General features: G+C 40.4%; 2 protein-coding genes across 17 annotated transcripts in view; both read right to left on the reverse strand.

Moving 5' to 3' along the window:
- Positions 1-17,971, reverse strand: part of CRACD (capping protein inhibiting regulator of actin dynamics) — a 129,501-nt gene extending 111,530 nt beyond the window's left edge. For 7 of the 9 annotated variants that reach the window (XM_083836155.1, XM_083836154.1, XM_083836152.1 and 4 more), the window contains exons 1-2: positions 13,885-17,971; positions 13,238-13,510 (exon numbers count right to left, since the gene is read on the reverse strand). The gene's annotated coding sequence lies outside the window, so the exon portion shown is untranslated. The other 2 variants (XM_083836153.1, XM_083836156.1) reach the window with 2 other exon arrangements.
- A 139-nt stretch (positions 17,972-18,110) lies between these two features.
- Positions 18,111-19,702, reverse strand: part of CEP135 (centrosomal protein 135) — a gene marked incomplete at its 3' end in the record, with an annotated part of 32,746 nt that continues 31,154 nt past the window's right edge. For 6 of the 8 annotated variants that reach the window (XM_083836158.1, XM_083836159.1, XM_083836157.1 and 3 more), the window contains one exon: positions 18,111-19,606. In XM_083836158.1, coding sequence (XP_083692284.1) covers positions 19,585-19,606 — 22 coding nt within the window. The remainder of the gene's footprint in view (positions 19,607-19,702) is intronic. The other 2 variants (XM_083836163.1, XM_083836167.1) reach the window with 1 other exon arrangement.

Consider the following 19,702-nt stretch of genomic DNA (forward strand, 5'->3'; position numbering starts at 1 on the left):
ATTTATTTTACAAGACACGGTAATGGTGTAGGCGATGAGGAAACCAGTCCCAGAAAGCAATGCTGACCAGTGCCTTTGGTAGGTAAGTCTGCTACACATTATCCTGACAACTATATGGGACTGTTAAAGCCAGGGCTGTGTCTTAACTAACCAGTGTTGACCTTTGTGTCCTTCAGATATGAAAGCACTCTGCTAAGGATTCATTCTAAATGGCTTTTTGAACAGAAGAGCTGTCACAGTGCATGAAATATTAAAATAGAAATATAAAGTTAGTTTCCCCTTAGCAGCCACTAGAATTTATAGAGAAAAAAAATATTTTTCCTGAAGGAAAATATTCTTCTCTACTAAGCTGTTATTTGATATAACGTGCTAGAGTGACAAACGTCAGACCACTGCCGTATGCATTAACCTCTGAACCACTTCTTGCTATAATTTTAAGAAGCCACAGTACCTGTATTAAGGATGGCATTAAGTAATAGCTGAGCAAAAATACAGGCACTAGACAGGTAATCAATTAGTTAGATTTGCCTTAGGTGCTAATTATGCTTTATTACATTATCTTCCAAAGCATTTTCATACAAAGAACAAATAATCTATGTAGTGTAAACGTTACATGTCATGAACCAGCTTTGCATTCTCCCTTTAGATACGGTTTAAAAAAATAAAATAAAAAGTAATAAAAAGTATCTACTTTGTAAACAGGTAAGTGTTTGTAAGAACCCTGATGCACGCTGTGCAGCCTGCTGTCAGGCAGAGTCTGCTTGCACCCCAAAGCAGAGCAGAGAACCCAAGTTTCACAGAGTCAGTCCCAATGTTGCCTCCATTAGAAATATGATTTGATTGTAAATCAGTCCATCTCCCTAGGCACTGAACAGATGTACACATCGGCAATACCACGTGCTAACGGGCAAGTTCATATGGGAGAATTAGGGTCTGCTGATGAACATTAGTTCCTCAAATATTTTTAAAAAATAAGGAATCTTTTGCAAGGCAAATGAGGCACTGTTCTTTGTTGGTAAATAAAAATTATTAATGATGTTGAACATCATGACACTGGAGTCCCAAGGAAAATGCAAAATATTAGTGCAGCTTGTAGATGAAGAACTGAAAATTTGAGTACCAATGATATTTCAAGAAAATTCCGTGCCAAATAAGATGAGGTTGTATGAAAACTGAAAGAATAAGGCAATATGTACCACACCTCTGCAAAATTCTAGGCATTACATCATCAGAAAAAAAAAGGTACATGTTACAAAAATGGCAGCAATGCAGAGAAAGACCAGAAGTACCATGGCTAGGTGAAGAGAGCATATGCTACTGACAAGAACTCAAATATATGTGTAGCGAAGTGCTGAATCTCCTTTTAATCTTTTATGAACTTAACAGAGCATTTTACAGCCAGAGTAAAAACCAGTGACCGGTGGAGCTATTCAAGCAGCAGTGCTTCACTTATTTGTTCTCAGAAGGCAGGTCGGGGAACTGGGCTAACAGCTGCTTGCACCAGGACCAGGGGATGTTCACAAGGACAGAAGCATAACCCATGCATTATGTGTAAATCAGATTTTTTTGCCATCTAAGCAAGACAGCCGTCATTTCATCAATTGTGAGCTTGCATGGTGAGGATTCCCTCCCTATTTTTTAAACTATCTCATCAGTTCATGTATTTATTTCTGGCATTATTTTAGGACAACTAACCAAGTGGGATTCCAGCTCTTGCTGAAGGATAAAAAAGCCCTGCAAAAAAACTATCTAGGAGCACACTCCCTACCCAAGTGCAAAGTGTCCCTCCAACTGGGTTCGTGAGACACCCGCTGAGGAGTTAAAGCTAAAGGTCCCAGCTGCTGCCGGTCCAACCACCACCACCCCTGTCTAGGATCCTTGCATGCAAGCTGTCATGCTTGACGGCAATCAGCTCTGATGGGTGATTTATGCAAAATAAATAAGAAAGAATAATAATAAAAAAACTCTAGCAGAAGTAATTATAGAGAAAACAAAACAAAACAAAAACATTGCACTGCTTATGAGGCATTGAAATTTCTTTCTTTGGAAAAGAGTGAAAGGGTCAAAATGGAAGCTGGAAAGGGATGCTAAAATAAGTAAGGAACCGGCAGGTCTGAGTCTTCTTACGTTCTTCACTTTAGCGGTGTTCTGAAATTCATACGGCATGAACATCCTTCCTGGCAATGTCACTTGCAGAGCGTGACAATTGTGTTTTGCTGTCCTGCGGATCAGATTTGTGATCAGACATTCATCCCTCTGCTAAAACCCAAAACAGCACATATATAAAACATATAGCCACCTAATCCATAACTTCACCACAAAGCTACACAACTTGTCAGTGTGCCTTCTTTCCTGCTCTAAAAAAACAACCAACCACCAAACAAAAAAAAAAACAACACAAGAATTAATCAGAAGTCAAGGGCTGACTATTAGATACCTGCATTCAGGTATTTGCAATCATCTGTACTTGTTTCCTACATTGTAGAGGCTCTCTGGTGGTGTTTAACAGAAATATCAAAGGTAAACATTGCTGGAATGTTTTTGGAGGGCAACCTTTGAACATTAAATGAAGAAACTAGGTTGCTTTCTCCAGCTACAAAAATTACAAGGTGCCAGCACATGGTGTAGTCGTTCATTGGGTGCAATGAAAAGCCTGAAAACAGCCATTGATCTTTTATTCCTCATGTTTTCATGGAGACAGAAGCTTCCCATCCCCACGCAGTGAGAAGTTATAAAAATAAAACGTACTTAAATAAGTCTCTCATTAATAAAATGAATTACTTCACGTTGTTAACTGCCCAGTAAAACAGCCTCATGTTAGTTACTTGCTTACCTGTCTCACATTAACTACTACATGATGCTAATCGATGTGGTTCATCACTCACATTGCAACACCACTGAATATTTTAATTCTTGAAATTTGATAGCGGGTTGTAACAAGGAATTTCACCTGCAACTTTAAAAGATTGTTTTGAAAAGCAGCCCGAACTGCCTCTCGGCTGCTGAGCAGTACAGACAGTGCGTAGTCCTACAGATGTAATTGACAGGGCTTGGAAAGTTACCCTCACAGTCAGGAACGGGCATAAAACAGAAATCCATGTGGCCACTTTGTCTGCAGGCTGACAAGTTAAAATCACAAGAGACATCTGAAACTTTTAAGTGATAAGAGAACAGTGGGTAATTGTAATTAATTGCTGAGAAGTGCGAAGGTGACACCGCCATCCCTGCAGACGCAGAAATCAACACAAGATCCATCTGTGGAGCAGTAAGACCAAAAGCAAACACACACAGTGGCACGCACGAATGTCACTGCATAGCAACTTGAATGATAAGATGCTACCAGAGACAAATGTCCTGAAGCACGTTTGTCCTGCTGCCATTTGCAGGTCTACTTGTGATGGTACAGCTATGCTTAACAAACATATTATTACACAATTTAGTATGCCCTGATACTGAGAACCACAGATGTAGACTCTAAATTGGGAAAAATACTACTAGTGCTACAATCCTTTCTGCATTTGTATCTTTGTTATGAATAAAAAGAATGAATCAACAACACAAAAAGGCAGGGTTCTTGGGAGGGGTTGTTTGTTCATTTGGAAGAGAGGAAAGAAGGGAATTAAACTTATGAAATGACAAAACTCGAAGTCAAGCCAAAGAGTTTTCAAGACTGTTCCCCCTGTTTCCCCTATTCTCCTTCCATACCACTGTGGAGGAAGCAACTTCATAGATTGCAAGTTCTGAACTTACAGTGTTCTGATGCTTTAAAATATTAATTCAGTATTCTATCTTAAATCATACAGCACTGCCAAAATGAAGAGAATGTTAAAAACAAACAAACAAACAAACAAAAAACTAGTCAATGGTTTTCATGGATTTTTTTCCACTTACTAGAAAACAAGATTGACATTTATTTCTTGTTTCAAAAAATGCTTTTTCTTTAGGAATCTAGTCCAATTTCCTTCAAGTTCAATTACTAATCTAGAATTTAAAAAAAAACAAAAACAAAAAAAACACACCAATAACTTAAAATGAAGTTTCTCTGAAAATCCTAAGCACATGCCAATTTAGGTATTTAGAACATTAGGTGTCTCTCAGAAAATATCTGTATTTTGGCTAAATCATTCTGAGGTTTGAGTCCTCCGTGGCCCGAGTAAAGACAACACAGAGGATGAAGAGGACAGTAAAGCAAATTGTAGACAGTAGGTATAAAGAATGGAAAACATCTACCTGACAACCTCAGATCAACCAGAAAAACTAATCTAATGATACACAAACACACGTAATATTACACCCAAAACATTACTCAGAATCATTATCATTCATGGGACAAGCACTAATAGGTTAGAGAATAGAAAAACTGAAACTGACTTAATAGGCAGTTAGGCAACATTTTTCTTCTTGTTTAGAAACAAAGGCTTGATTTGATATTTTGTCTCTTTGTGAACTTCTCTAGTGCAGTCTTGTACTATCCCATGCTTCATGCAGGCTCTAGCTATGCTAAAGCAAATCTATACCATACAAATATTTACAATTTATATATAAAATATATGAAATTAGGTAAACTAATATAGCTGTGCAACTGAAGCACAGAAGGGCAAGCTTAAGAATGTCACCTTCCAATAGTAGGCCAACATGAAAAGATGATACGGCACTACTAGCATAGAGAACATGCATTAGTAGTTAGCATATGGCAAAAGTAATTAGTTGAAATTTGTCAGAGCTACACAATAGAAGATCATAACCAAGAGCAGAGTGGAAGTTACAATCTTAAATAACTGATGGTAAAGAAGGAGAGCCATTGCTTGGACCTTAGACAGTTGGACTCCATGCATAAGCATCATGTGATATGGTTATGAATCCCACACACCATGAAGTTCTGCAAAAAGAACTATGCATGACAAGTTCAAGATGAAACAGAGTTGTGTAGCTGGGCAAAACTGAAGGAGTCTGGTCCCCTGAAGACATGGGATGAGGCACCTGCAGTCAGTTGCGGCCTGTGCCGCGAGGGAGTAGTGACAACAAACAGTGTCAACCTCAGAAAGCCAGTGGTTTCTGAATATCAAAAGCCTCCAGTGAGATAGACTGGTCACTGGGACAAACAAATCTTGATGGGAACAGTCAACACTGCAAAGCACCTTGGAAATAAGGATGATGTCTACATCCTATTTGGCAGAAGTAGAAACATACATGAAATTATGGTAAAAATAGATTTTATTTTAAAAATACATAATAAAATACTATTTTGGGGTGCCCAATTCAAAACATCTATGCGTGCTTTTTATAGACTTTTTATAAGGCTCAGGCTGGGTGTTAGGGAAAGGTTCTGCACCCAGAGGGTGGTCGGGCACTGGGACAGGCTCCCCAGGGCAGTGGTCACAGCACCGAGCCTGCCGGAGTTCAAGAAGTGTTTGGACAACGCTCTCAGACACAGGGTCTGCTTTTTGGGTGGTCCTGTGTGAGGCCAGGAGTTAGGCTCAATGATCTTTTTGAGTCCCTTCCCACTTGGGATATTCTATGAGTCTATTAATTGGACTTCAAAATCCTAACTGAGATACCTACAAACTGAGGAATGCAGAATTTAGGACCACATGTGAGCAGGTTAGGTTAAGTGATGCAGAGATACACAGAAAATGCATGGAAGTGGAAAGGGAAGTCACTTGCCAATAAGTGGAGTTTCTACAAGGTAAATAGTCTTACATGCACATTCACACACTTAGTGTACATATGTAAACAAACACTTCAGTTAAAAACAAACAAACAAACAAAAACAAAAAACAAAAAAAACCCACACCTTTGATTCCAGCATTAACCATGGGCAACACACTCCTGTGTCTTCATGGGAAACAAGACTGACTTTAAAGCTCTGTTCCAAAAACCAATTCTTAAAGTGCTGTCCTACTCGAGGTAGGTCCATTGGCTTGAAGCGATTCAGATTGCCTGATGGACTACCACGGACTTGGGAAACAAAAGTTCCTGTTTGACAAATCTGATGCTGCCCATCAGTTATAAACAGGTCTTCACTTTCTCTTTTGCTCTTTTTGACAATATAAAATAGATCCACAAAAACATCTAGGTGGAGAAAAAAATATTTCAGTGATGTTTCTGGTTTGTAGCCTAGCTGCTTCTTACTGACACAGCCTCTGCTTGGAGCGGTCTTTAACTGACAGAAAGGGTGTCACAGCACTTGGGTGCTCCGAAGCTTATCTACTTTTTTTTTTTCTTCCCCAGATGCATTGGTAGGAATGACAAAAGCTACTACATAACCTCCATAAATCTCACCCTGCTATCACCCTTTGACCAAGGCTGCTATACCAGTGCCACTCCTCCTGCATCCACAGCAGCTTGTAATCCAAACCGGGCATCCAGGAGGCCCTTCATCCCATCTCAGGAAACACAATCACCCAAAGCATAAAGCTTATCAAATATCAAGTGCTGGGATCAGGATACAAACCTAATAACTCATGACAGCGTTCAGCAGGCTGTGTGGGTGCTTGAAAGATTAACCTACTGCCAGGAAAAACTTAGCAGGGTTGCTTTGTACAACCCACCCTTGCACTGGCAACAGGAAGAATTGGAACAGGGTGGTTAGAAATAATACCAAAACCCCTGTGTGCAAACTGAGGGTGCCTGCCACCTCTCCAAACCTGAGCAGCACGTGAAGCATCGAGTGGCAGAGCTTCTGGGCTAGGAGCATCATTATATTCCCCCAGATGGGCCAGCACAGGCTACTGCAAAGTATCTACCAGGCTTGGAAGAGGATCTTTGAAAGAACAAGAAAAATCAGCCACACTTTTTCTTTCTTAGCAACTTATGAGGTTCTGACAGCTCTGTGAAGGCTGATGACATGATTTCTCCTCAAGAAAGGTATGAAAAGTGCCTTGTTTGCCACTAGAAGCAGAAATGGAAAGCAAAGGCTTTTTTTGATCTTGCCATAAGATGCCGCTCCGTTTCATGTCATTTGCAGGGTTGGGGACGTACTAACTAATGCTTCACGCTGGGCTAGGTGAGAATTAGGGTCTGATGTTTATCTACATCACTATCTCTATTACCCACTGAAGTCTAGGGAAAAAAAAAAAAAAAAAACAAAAACAACGAACACAAATATTTGAAAAAGTCAGAATTGCAATAGCAAGCCTTAATTAGTTTTTGGTGCCGTTAGCTAAGCTTTTAATTCAAGTGCATGAAAATGTTTTAATTAAGCCAGCTTCTAACTCAATTTCTTCAGATATCTTCCTGCTTCTGCAACAAATGACACAGATGCCAGAGACCATAGCTTCTGTCAGTACACAGCCCTGACTCCCTCTCAGAGCAGATCCACCCTGTGCACTTGGTAAAGCTCTTGGTTATGTGGGTAAAACAAAATTCAGTAATATCCTTAAAGATTAAATTCAAATAAATGCATTCAAAGAGTCTGAATCTTTACAAGGGAACTTTAGTCCAGGCACTTCCTTTCTTTCACATGCAAACTTGGTAATCCCCTTTGTCAAAAATAAATAAATAAATAAATAAAAGATTGAAAAAAATTTTTTTTTCATCTTTTATTTTGCACACACAACCAGGAGCTGCATGGTGCAGTACAGGCTTTACATCCATGGCTCTGACCTCTGTTATGTGAGCTATCAGAATAGCTGATTGCAGCAACAGATGGTTGTTCTCCACATGATGAGACCAAGGAATCAGTTATGATGGATTTCCGCAAGTACAAATGCCAAGACACAACCGTGGGCTCTCAGCTAAGGTTTAGAAGTCTGCATAATCTTAAGACAGACTCTGCCGGTTTCCTCCAGCCTTTAATTATTTGTGCCTCACAGCCCCCAACATGACTTTCCCAGTCACATAATTTCACCTCGCTTGGCTCCTTGTCTTATTCTCCTTACACGTGCAATCCCAGTTTGTGCTTCTCAAGGCTGCTGGTATATTGGCTGTCTGCACCACCAACCTAACTTTCCACCTACTGGCTCACAACAATTTTTATCCTACTCCTTGCCACGTCCCTGTCATCTGCAGCAAAGCCTTAGTCCTCCCTTCACGTTCTTCATGTCCTGTGTTCATCTCCTACTCATCACACAGGCCAGTTTCTTGTGAAATTTGTACCTATGCTCTCCAATTCCTTTCTCCTTCCTTCTGCTACCTAGATCTCGGGTTCCTCCCAAAGCCACCCTCACACTTTCTGTCCATGCACCAGCAGAGGAGCCACTATGAAAAAACAGGGGAGTGGATGGGAGATTTGATCCTAAAAGAGGGATTGCAAGGAAAGTCTGGAGCCTCTCTGCTTACACATCTGCTCTCTTTGGAGATGCCGCAGACAGACACTCCTGCCAAGCATGGCATTTCTGAGGGGACAACGTACAATCTGGTTGGCACCAGGAAGCACAGATGTTGAGGATTCACAGGGCTAAGGAAGACCTCAAAGAGCAACTCCAGAAAGAACCAATACATTTATGTTGTTCTTGACTAACATTAAAACAACTTTAATGTTTCTAAAACACTCAAAATCCCAATTCAAGGATCTATTCCTTTGTTTCAGTTTCACTAATGCCAAACCCGATACATACCAACTGGTCCAGCTCAGGCACGGAGAACTTTGCTTCACACCAGCTTTGTGACATCCGAAGGCTGGCATGTCTCGTTCACCCTGCCACTCTTCTTTGCTGGGAGCCTCAAACAACCTCATATGTCCATTCAACCTTTCTTCATAGTCCATATTTTCTAAATCTTCAATTACTTTCATTCCTCTCCTTTAACTCATCTCCATCTCTCTCAAAGTGTACACCGCAACTGGATACAAGGTTAAAGATGAGGAAGACTATTACATGGTATGGAAATACCACTTCTTTTGTCTTCCATGCTGGTCTTCTCTTTGCATGACACAATACCACGCTTGTCTTTATTGCAGCAGTGTGATTTTATTTAGCACCACAGCCCATCATGTAAGCTACCACAAAACACAGCTCTCCTAAAGAATTACCACTCAGTCCCAGCTGATTCTAACAATGATATCTTTGTCCTATTGAATAACTTAAGTTTAGTTCCATCTCCACTAATTGACAGTCCCTCTCCAACTATATATCAACTGCAGATGTAGCAAGCACCATTAAAGTCACTGCTGCAAACACTCTGCAGTACTGAGTGCTAAATAAACATGAATATCTCACTAAAGTGTCCACAGGTGAATGTGTAAGACTGCAATATTCTGAAAACCTACATCGGAAAATACTGTCAGGTTTTCATGTACATGGTAAAAATGCAGATCTTTGAGAATAGGACACTGCCTTGGCAGAACCTGGAGCCTAGATGCAAACCAGAATGACGCTACCGTGTTGTTTTTTTTTTTCTTTTTAAACAGGATGAAAACATTAGTCTAATTCTCAATTGATCATTTGGCTGAATTAAAACAAAAATTAGCCTGAGTCATAAAGACATGTGATGAACTACAGCCCACGTGGTTTAGACTTGGCAAAGTTTTACGCAACAGCAATCAGGGTTTTCAATGGGGAAGATGGCTCGATTTTGTTGGCGGATGGTCCCACAGCCTAACTACATCACTTGTGCACCAAAACATACCCACAGATACTAGGGATTTACATGGGCTTCAGTCAATGTTTTTCTTTCTCTTCTGTGTTGAACCAAACCGTTCCAAAGACCACTGTAGTTGTGCCTTTAATTTTCTTTGCTAAATAGTTTCAAACATGAATTTATTAAAGGTCAGAGAAAGACTGCATGCTACTTTGAAAAAAAATCAGCTTTCTTTGAAGAACCCCAGGAAAGCACCCTGTTCAATTCTTTTCATCACACCCGCTCCATGTTTCAAGTTAACAGTAAAGGTAATCTCTGCCATGCAGCACCCTGCCACAGCAGCCTCACCACACGCTGCTGGATTCAGCCGCTTTGTTCAGTTGCCCCCAAGTCCGACTGCTGACTTTCAAAATATGCTGAGCAGTGAAAAAAGATGTTCAAGCAGGTCAGCAATGTGCACAGTGTTTGGCACACCTGAGCACGAGAGTGTGAGGAAAGCTTTTACTTATTCAGATTGTTTTCATATAGTTTTTTCTTAAGGCAATGAGCTTGAAGAAAATAAAGCTAGATAGGTGTTATCACTAAAATGATAAGCAATCATTTCAAAGCATGCTGAGGGTATGAAGTGTTTGACTTAACTGATTTTTCTGCATAAGTATTGGTTACCAAAAATGAAGGTAGTCGATAGAAAGGTCACAATTACACATATGTAGCTACCTCACCTGGGCCCTTGAACTAAAATCAGCTGATTATGGCAGTTATTTTCTCAAATGGGCTTGTCACAGGCATGAAACTTGTATTTCTGTAATTCAGCATAGAGCATGAATACAAAGGGGAAATTAAATGGTGTTTAAAAATGCGTGGATGTATTTCATACTTTTATAGTGGCATTTGAATTATATTCACTTAATGTGTTGTGCAACTGCAGCATAAGCCATTTCTCCAGGATAACACACAGCAAGACCTTTACATTTTTCTTCCTACCAAACTTAATTAACAAATCACTGTGATTCAGTTCATGTAACATGCTGGCTCTTGAATATTATTAATTAAAAGTGATTTGTTACAAATCAATTTTATTTCTTTGTAGGACTTCATCAATGTAAATGCTGAATGTAAACTAAATGAAAATGCTGTAAGCTTCTGACAAAATATATTTTTGTTCTTAAACAAAGTAATTGTGTCATATGCAATACAGAGAAGCAAAAGGAGGGAAAGTCCCTTCAGGAGGCGATATGAAACAATAAGAGCAAGGTCTACACAGCAACTCATTGTTCCCGAAAGACAGAACTCACAGAATCGCCACAGAAACAAAAATACTTTTTATCCGTCCCTGACTGAATAGATAATAAAACAGAATTTGGCCTGCCCAGCGGTAGCACTAATGTGATTGAAGTTCGCACTGTAACATTATATGGCCTTCTGTCACATTATGGGAAACCAATGAATCCTATTCTCACACACGTTTCGTACCACTTTATCCAATCTTACTCAAATACACAGGATCGATGATAATATATAGGTGGTTAGGGCATCTCCACATCTATATCACACTAAAGGAAGTTTTTATGCAACTATATTGCCCTAGGCTGTTGATGCCAAAAAAATCGACTGTACTTTTCTAACATGCCAGTAGAAGGCTTGTCCATATTTGATGTAATTCTCTTTTTGGGGCCTTTACAGAACAAAGAGCGTGCATTGATTTTTTTGTAAGGGAATAGAAAAATCCCTCCTAACCATCAGTGTCAGCTATTTTCAAATATGAGCAATTCAGATTCTGAAAAAAAAAAAAAAAATTCTTGTCCTGGCTTATGAGGAAAAAAGTCAAGTTATGGACATTTAAGCACATGCTGTCTACATAAGAATTATGTTTATGTTAGACATAAAACAACCAAGTATATTAATGTTCATAAATTCATCATCACATTTCATTCTGCGCTTACTATGCCATGTATTTCTTATTTTAAAAGAGCTTACCTGACACATCTACAGCGGGATTATATTGAAAAAAGACTAAGCTCTACTACTCACACTGACATATCAATTTTTAGTGACTGAGATAACTGGCAAAACAGTATCCAGAATTACTAAGAGGTAAAGCAGAAAGAACCTCAAAGCTTCAGCGTTCTTATTGCTGTAATCAGAAGGGGGGAACTAAAAATGCAGCTTTTTATTATCTGCAATTAAAATGAAATGTTACAGCCAACATAACAGTCCCTCTTAAAAGTAAACCTATTCTGTTTAAGTGTGCGGGAACTGGATGCTAAAAACATACATATTTTACCTAACAGATTAACAATTCACCCCTGCTAAAACCTGCATAACCTCACAAGACAACAAGCCAAAATGACCTGTAAGAAATAAACTTTAAAAAAAAAAAGTTAACAGCACAGAACACAGCAAGACATTCCTAATTTTCATCAAGTGTGTGTGCCACCAGTGTGCTGTTATAAATTGCATTATACAGCATATAACGAAAAAATATTTGTGTCTCATACTTGTGACTAATTTCTCCCTAAAATGCAGGATTGTCCAAATGGGTATTTGAAAAGAGCCCATATTTTTAGAAGAGGATGACCTGAGATACATTTTGCTATTGGAGAAGAAAGAGCCAATAGCAATGAGCAGCTATTTCTTTGCTAAGTGCCATATTTATTAATAAAGATTTCTGGGTAATTCTCATAATGATTATCAAACTGGGGCATTAATAAATACCCAAAGCACTTTTGCATAAAGTTTTGATACACCTCATGGTGTTCAATTTAGGTACAGGGAACTGGAATGAGAAATTCAAAACCAAACACAACCTCGAAACTGGTAAAGTGATACCAACCAAGAAAGAGTTGTGTTTTAAAAAAAAAAAAAAAGATGAATTCCTGACCTGGATTCAAACCACATAAAGTAAGCAACATGCAGAACTGCTCATTACTGCCCGTTTTAAAAGATATCAATGGCTTTGTTGAAGAAACTCACAGTATCATTTATGCCCACCGATTAATGCTCTGATACAGACCTAATTGTCCATGCAAGGTGCGACTGGAATTATTTTGGTGATGGGAATTTCTTCTGCATGCATTACTAAATATCAAATAAAAATCAGTCCGAACCCAATTTATTGTCTTTAATCTGTTAAAATATAGGACCTGCTACATGTTACTGCTATCAGGTAGCTTAAATAGCTTGGTTTCTAAGCCAAGAGCAATTCTCATACAATTACTACACACTGTCCAGGGAAGGTACACAAAATTTGTTCAGGAATACAGTGAATTTGAATAATCCATGGAATACTTATGATTAGGGCTGCGGTTGTAAATTACTCTCCCCTTTCCCTGTGCGCCATCCCCCAGCCACCCAGCAGCAGCTCACTTTCAGTGCCATTATTGTCAGGCACATTACATTTCCAGGCTGCACAGTTGTGCTTTCCAGGTCTCTATTCACCCCTTGAACCGGGTTTTACGGGGTGGTTTTACACTGAAAATGACAGAGCGGAGGCACAATGCTGCTTTTTTTGGGTAACTACAGATACACAGACCTGCGATTCGCTCGTGTTAACACCAGCAAAATTAATTGGGGGAAAAAAAATGTGTTATTCACCGAAGAAGCTCTTTATGAGATATAGGAGAAGAGGCGAGTAACTGGTATTTCTGCCTCCTGAGCAGAGCCAGGGGCTGTGCAGGGAGGCAGCTTCCCAAGCCGGGCAGCGTGACCTCGGGCTTACCTGCGGGAAGCGGCGCAGCACTGCCCTTCAGCCGTGACAGGCAGCAGATCTCGATCCCGGAGCTCTCCGGGCGATCCCAGAGCCCTTCAGGGGATCCCAAGGCCCTTCGGGGGATCCCCCAGCCCGCCGAAAGGCGACGGCAGCTCCCTGCTGTGTGGCTCACGGCAGCTTGAACAAAGCGATGCAGCCCCGGCGAAGCGCGGCGCGGCACGAAGTCATCTCTCCTGTCAGGCTCGGCGAAACCGGGAGACGGCGGGACTCGCTGGGAAAACGCTAACAAAGGAAAACAGGGAAAAACCCTCAAGGGCTCGGGAAGAGCCACAGCCCGGCCCCGGGCGGCGCTGGAGCAGCCCCTCCCGCAAGCCCACCGAAATCCCCCTCCCTGCCGTGGCACAAAGGCGGCTTCGCCTCGCCTCGCCTCGCCTCCCCTTCCCTCCCCTCAGCCTCCCCGCCCCGGCCGCCGCCTCACGGCACGCCTCGCCTCGCCTCGCTGCCGCCCCCGGCCCCGGGGGAGCCCCCCGGGGGGCTGCCCAGCTCCGGCCCTCAGCAGGGGCAGCCCCCTGGCGTGAGGTGGCCGTGAGGGGAGGCTGAGCCCCCCCGGCCCCCAGCCCGCCCCCGTGAGCGTGAGGGAGGCGGCGGGCTCCTACCTCTCCCCGCTGCCGGCCACCCCTCCGAGGCTGAGCCCTGCCCTCAGCTTCTCTCAGGAGGGGGATTCCGGCCCTGGCAGCCCCCCGAAGCCTGCAGGCAGCGGCCGGCTCGCTGGGTGTGCAAAGGGTTGATCGGCCCCCCGTCGTTTACTGGAGTACGGGAGTGGGAGGAACTACGAGGAGCAAAATGAAATTCAGCTGTGGAGCAGCCTGCTTTCTCCTCTCCATCCTTAAAGTCCGTGTCGGTGTCCCCAGTCTTCCACCTCGGCCACCTGCACCGAGGTTTTACCTGGGCTGGTTGCCCCAGGAGGGCACAGCAAAACCAGAGGCTGCAATTAGCTCCGGTGCCACTTGCTGGACCATAATTGATCGTGTGAGCCATGGTCCTCCACCTCTAAGAAAGAAAATGTGGTTTTTCAGTCAGCTCTCCCCAGCTTCAGGCGTTCCCTAGGGAAGAATGCCATGCTGTTGAGGATCCAGCCTGCTCCTTAACTTTTTGGCCTAGCCACGAGTGTTCCTTCTGCTCCTGTTAATGGGAACAGGGTCTTACAGAAAAGCAACACCCATGCTGGGTCACCCCAAAGGGCCATCTCACATGTTTTTCCGCCTCTGTGTCCAATACCAGGATAATTAAAAGGAAGAACATTAAGTTTAGGCATGCATTTACTGATACTCCCACTCCTTAATGATTTGCAGCTCAGTGAATTCCTCCGTCAAAGGAGGTATTTGTGCAAAACCAAAGCTGGCTGTTTGACTCTGGGATAAATACAAAATCACTTTTTTATCTGCACTGTTCTGGGGTCATATAAGCCCCAAGAATTACAGTCCGTTCCCTTTTCAGTCCCTTCACAACCAAAGTCACAGAATACGTGGCATGATCTCTTTACCTGATTAATCAAAAATGAAACCTAGGTACAAGATCTGGTATTTGGAGGCCTGATAAGCATATTGAGTGTTACCTTTGCATTAGAAATTCCATATATATATTTGTATCCAAAATATGTGGCTACAAACCACCTCAATTATCAGAGGTGGACTTTGCAGCACTCCTTTGAAGGATTCTTTTTTTTTTTTTTCTTTGCTGTGTTCTGTTTTGCTGCTATTGCAGCACTTACGCTTTATTTCTATAATTTTGCTCAGTTACATGAGATTGTTGTTGGCAAAGGTCAATGTTAGTGCTTGCATGGAGAAGCTGTAAGCTAGAGTGACATTTATTTATTTTTTTCTTAAGAACTGACACTTTCTGGAAAGTGATGCAGCTGTAAACCTCTCTAGCAAAGTGTTGGATGGCCTTCAGGAACACAGGGCTTTATAAATAATTGTGTCACTTTGAATTTATTGGATGTATCTAGAATTGCCATGGAACAATCTAAATCTGCCAAGCATGTGCCACAGTTGCGAGGAAAGGCAGAGGTCCACTAGATGGCACAAACACACCACTTAGAAGCAGGCCAGGGTGCGGAAGTCTACCTCCCATTCTATATGTTTTATTTATGGAAAGCAAATGGGTATAGATAGAAACTGCACACGCAGCTGTAGTCCAGTAACCCACACATCTGTTTTCAAACAAACAAATCGGATGTCAACTTAATTAAAGGCTCAATGAAAAACTTCCCAAACAGCAGTACCTGCTCCTGCAGATCTTGGCTTACAAACAGCAGAATAATCACCTTGAACGCAACTCCTTTCTGTCTTCATTCAGGAAAACACAGCTGTCCCTACTCAGCAGTATTAAAACCGGGTAGAAAAAAAACCACTGGCATTCTCACTTTTTCCCCACACTCCCCTACTTCCCATCATGCTAACACCATCACCTTGAAATGACAAAGGATGCACCACTGACAAACCTGTGGTGGAGCAGCTCTGCTCAGATTATGCTGAGCTAGCCCTACACATGGGTGGGGTAGGCAAATATAACATGATAAATACCAAAACCCATCATCTGCATCAGATCAAATGTAGATAAGTCTAATATTGAGAGAAAGCAATTATTTTTAATATTTTTTTCACCTGGACCAGGTTGTCCAGGACTGCATCCTGTCAGGTTTTGACTATCTTCATGGCTGGGGGAACTCCACAACCTCTCCAGTCAGCCTGCTTCACCCTTTGCACACCCTCACAGGAGAAGAAAAATAAAACAAACAAACAACAAAAACAAAAAACCACACAACCAACAAAACCCCACCTTGTTCTTACATTTACATGGAATTTCTTGTATTTCGATTTGTGCCCCTTGTCTTTTGCCCTTTCCATGGATACCACTTAGAAGAGTCTGTCTTGATCTTTTCACTCCCCTTGCATAAGGTAGTTAGACAGAATCACAGAATCATTAAGATTGGAGAAGACCTCTAAAATCACCTGGTCCAGCCATCCCACCACCAATAAAGGTCCCTTGTGAGCCTTCTCTTCTCCAGGCTGAACACCGCCAGCTTGCTCCGCCTCTCCTCAGATACCCCAACGCCTTCACCATCCTACTGATCCTTTGCTGGAATCACCAGGCACATCCATGTCCTTGTTGCACTGAGAGCCTTACAGAAGACATTGCACTGGGGGAGTTAGCGACCTTGGCCACGTCAAAGCTCCATTGGGTCCTGCTCTCAAGGCTTGAGCTGCAGAGTCCAGGCCTAGGCCCAGCCCTCCGGCTGCAGCCTCACCAGCGCCGAGCAGGCCCCACCACCACGACCCCTCCATCTTCTTCCTTGCCACAACGGCACAGTTCTGCCTTGTGATGGGCTTTACTCCAAGGTCAAGGGCCTCCAGGCTGTGCTGGTACCTGTGGTTATTCACCCCCCAGGTGCAGGACTAGAGAACTGGTTTCTTGCAGTAAACAGAATAAAAAGAAGTGTAAAAATTCTGCCCCAGGGAACAGCTTTAAAAAAAAAGGCCTGGGGTCATATGGCTTCATGTGAAAAATGGCATTTGAATAGTTCAGCCTTCCCACACATGCGCCAATTTTTTGTATGATGTATTTTACATCAGATGGAAGCCCTAATCTTAACCCTTTTTATAATTAGCATCACATGGGAATCACAATGTTTCTCAGATTCAGGATGAAATTGCACTTTCCAAATGAAGCCTAGAATTGCTTATTTAAGTTAATTTAAATTCAATTTTAGGGACACAGTGGAGGATGCAAAAAATTAATTCTAAGAAACTCTCAAAAGACATACAAGTTTAATTGAGCAATTTGGGTTTTGATAAATTGGTAAATACCATCCTTTTATTCTCTCCTGATTCCTCTCCTTCTGACAGTACAGTTCTCCTGTTTCATAGAAAAAACACACTCAACAATTAGTGCCTCTTCTTTATTATTTTTGTAATGTTTTACCTCCATTCCCAAGTGCAGATAACAACAGAAGACAGACAAATATTTGGACTTTTCCCACGTTTTAACATCTGCCCCACTCTGCTTTCAATTCACCCCCTACCTAGGTAAGGATTGAATCAGCACAGAAACTTCTTTGAACAGTGTCCATCATTCTAATATCCTTGACTTACATTACACTAGTTTCATACATGACAGTCCACTGATTTAGGTCTTCTACAAATTTTGGCTTGTTTTCTACTTTCCCCAATAAAATATTTGATTTTAATGCAAACTTATATAATTCTTACGTTCCTTTTATTCTAGCTGCTTACAAAAATGTATACAAAATAATACTAACAAGGAAAACGATAGCTGTACTACAGTCTGAATATCAGTATTGTTTCAGTTTTAGAAAGCTGCTCTGGCTTTAGTCGCTGAGATGATACTAGTTTTATTACAACAGCTGTGCTTGATGATCCACTAATTTTTCACAGTTGACATTCATGTAAGAAGTATTATTAATATGTTATGGTTTTAATAGTAAGGGCAAAATATACTTTTTCTGGAAAGAAGAAATATTTTCAATACAACTTTAATTTAGATCCCAACTGAAAAGATTTTATATACAAAATATGATGTTTAGAAGTCACTATTGAAAACATCAAGAGCAGAAAATGAGTTTGTTTCTCATTCTTACTGAATTGCTTCACCCTGTATAATTAAATATGAATTACTGTCAAGAAACTACTGACTTAATTACAAACAGTAATAAACAATACCTAAGAGACAGCGACCTCCCCATTTGTGTAACCAGCAAATGAGAGACCTCAAATGAGATACACCCATTTTTAAATAAACAAGTCCTTCCAACGTCTCAGAAGCCTAATGAGATACAAGTATTTTCAGATGCTTCTCAATGTGTGTTCTAAGTTGTTTTTAATTAATAAAATTTAATACATACATAGACACTAAATAACAAAACTAGCAAAATACAGTATATGAAAAATAAAATATATCTATATAGCTTACAAGCAACAGTATCTCCAAATATGAGACAGTATTTCCAGTTAACAGAACATTGTTTGTAATTTACAATTGTAACAATCTTAGTGTGATGTAGACAAATTCTAAACGCAAAATAAAATTATTTCATGTCATTTAATATGCTGTTTACACCTTAGGGATTCATGCTATATTAGCTGGTAATCACAGGGTTTTTTTTTATTCAACATAGAGAAGCATAACGCTGTCCGTTGGTCAATGGAAGGATGCAAAACAGTAAATTCTCCCACTTCTAGTCCTCTGCATGATACCTCTGAATACACATCATATCAACCTGAATGGCATGTAATTATTAGAAAACATACATTCTGGAGTAGAACAATGATACAATTATTTGCACAGATGGACTTTAAGAGGTTATCATTAGATTCTGATTGCTAATTGCATCTTACTTCACAGTTTAAATTTGCAATGTTCCTCTGCTAAATACACTGAGTATTTTAAAGATTAGTTCTTACTGTTTCTATCTAATATGCATCATAATATAAAGACCTGTGTTACCTCTCTAACAGCTTGAGCTGAGCTGTGTGAAGGATTCCAGACTTTATGCTCTTTCAAAAAGAAAATTTGAGAAATATTTCCCAATGATTCAGAAATCTGAATATAAAATACTTCTGAATTAGTTTTATAATATTTAATGTATTTCAATACATCTTTCAAAATATCAGTTTTCATTTTTTTAAATATTGGAATATTTAAAAATGCAACTTTACACAAGCGTTAAAGAAAAGGAGGTGAGTAGTTACATGACAAAACCAATAAAGAATAACTGATATTTTTTATTGAGAAAAATGTTCAGTTAGCAAAATACATTCACAAAATATATAGACATTCTTCACAATATTTAAAAGCATTAAGAAAACATTTGTTAAAAAACCAAACACACAGAATATCATCAGTACAAAAGATATACTGGCTCAGCATTTTTAAGACAATCATGTATGTTATTCTCCTATCTTAGCTCACAGTACGATGAACAAACTTCCATAACCATATGAGATAAGCAAATAGAAATAAAATAGCAAAAGAAAACAAGAGATTGTCTGTCATATCATATACTTGTTTCTTTCATACAATTATATTATGGTTACCAAATAAACATAAAACCTAGCCAGCCTTGATACAAACCCCATCAAAATAGCCCACAAAAATCTAGTCATCCCAGAGAGCTGGGAGAGTGGAATTTTGCAGAGTTGATTACTTCATAGGTTTTTAGAAATTTCAAAAGTAGTCACTGATTTGAAAACAGAGGTAGAATGCAAGTCATCCTTCATAATTTTCAAAAAACAAGTCCTTATAACACAGTAATGTTTTGATTGCTCAAGTTCTGGTTATTCCTTGAAGCTCACATTTCTGGTGGAGAAAAGAAATTTCAAAATAATGCTATTATATTTTACTAATGAAAATTAGGATAAAAAGTAATAATTACAGTTAGCCTCATATTCTCTT

The sequence above is a fragment of the Anser anser genome (assembly GCF_964211835.1).
Source record: "Anser anser genome assembly, chromosome: 4".
Classification (NCBI taxonomy): domain Eukaryota; kingdom Metazoa; phylum Chordata; class Aves; order Anseriformes; family Anatidae; genus Anser; species Anser anser.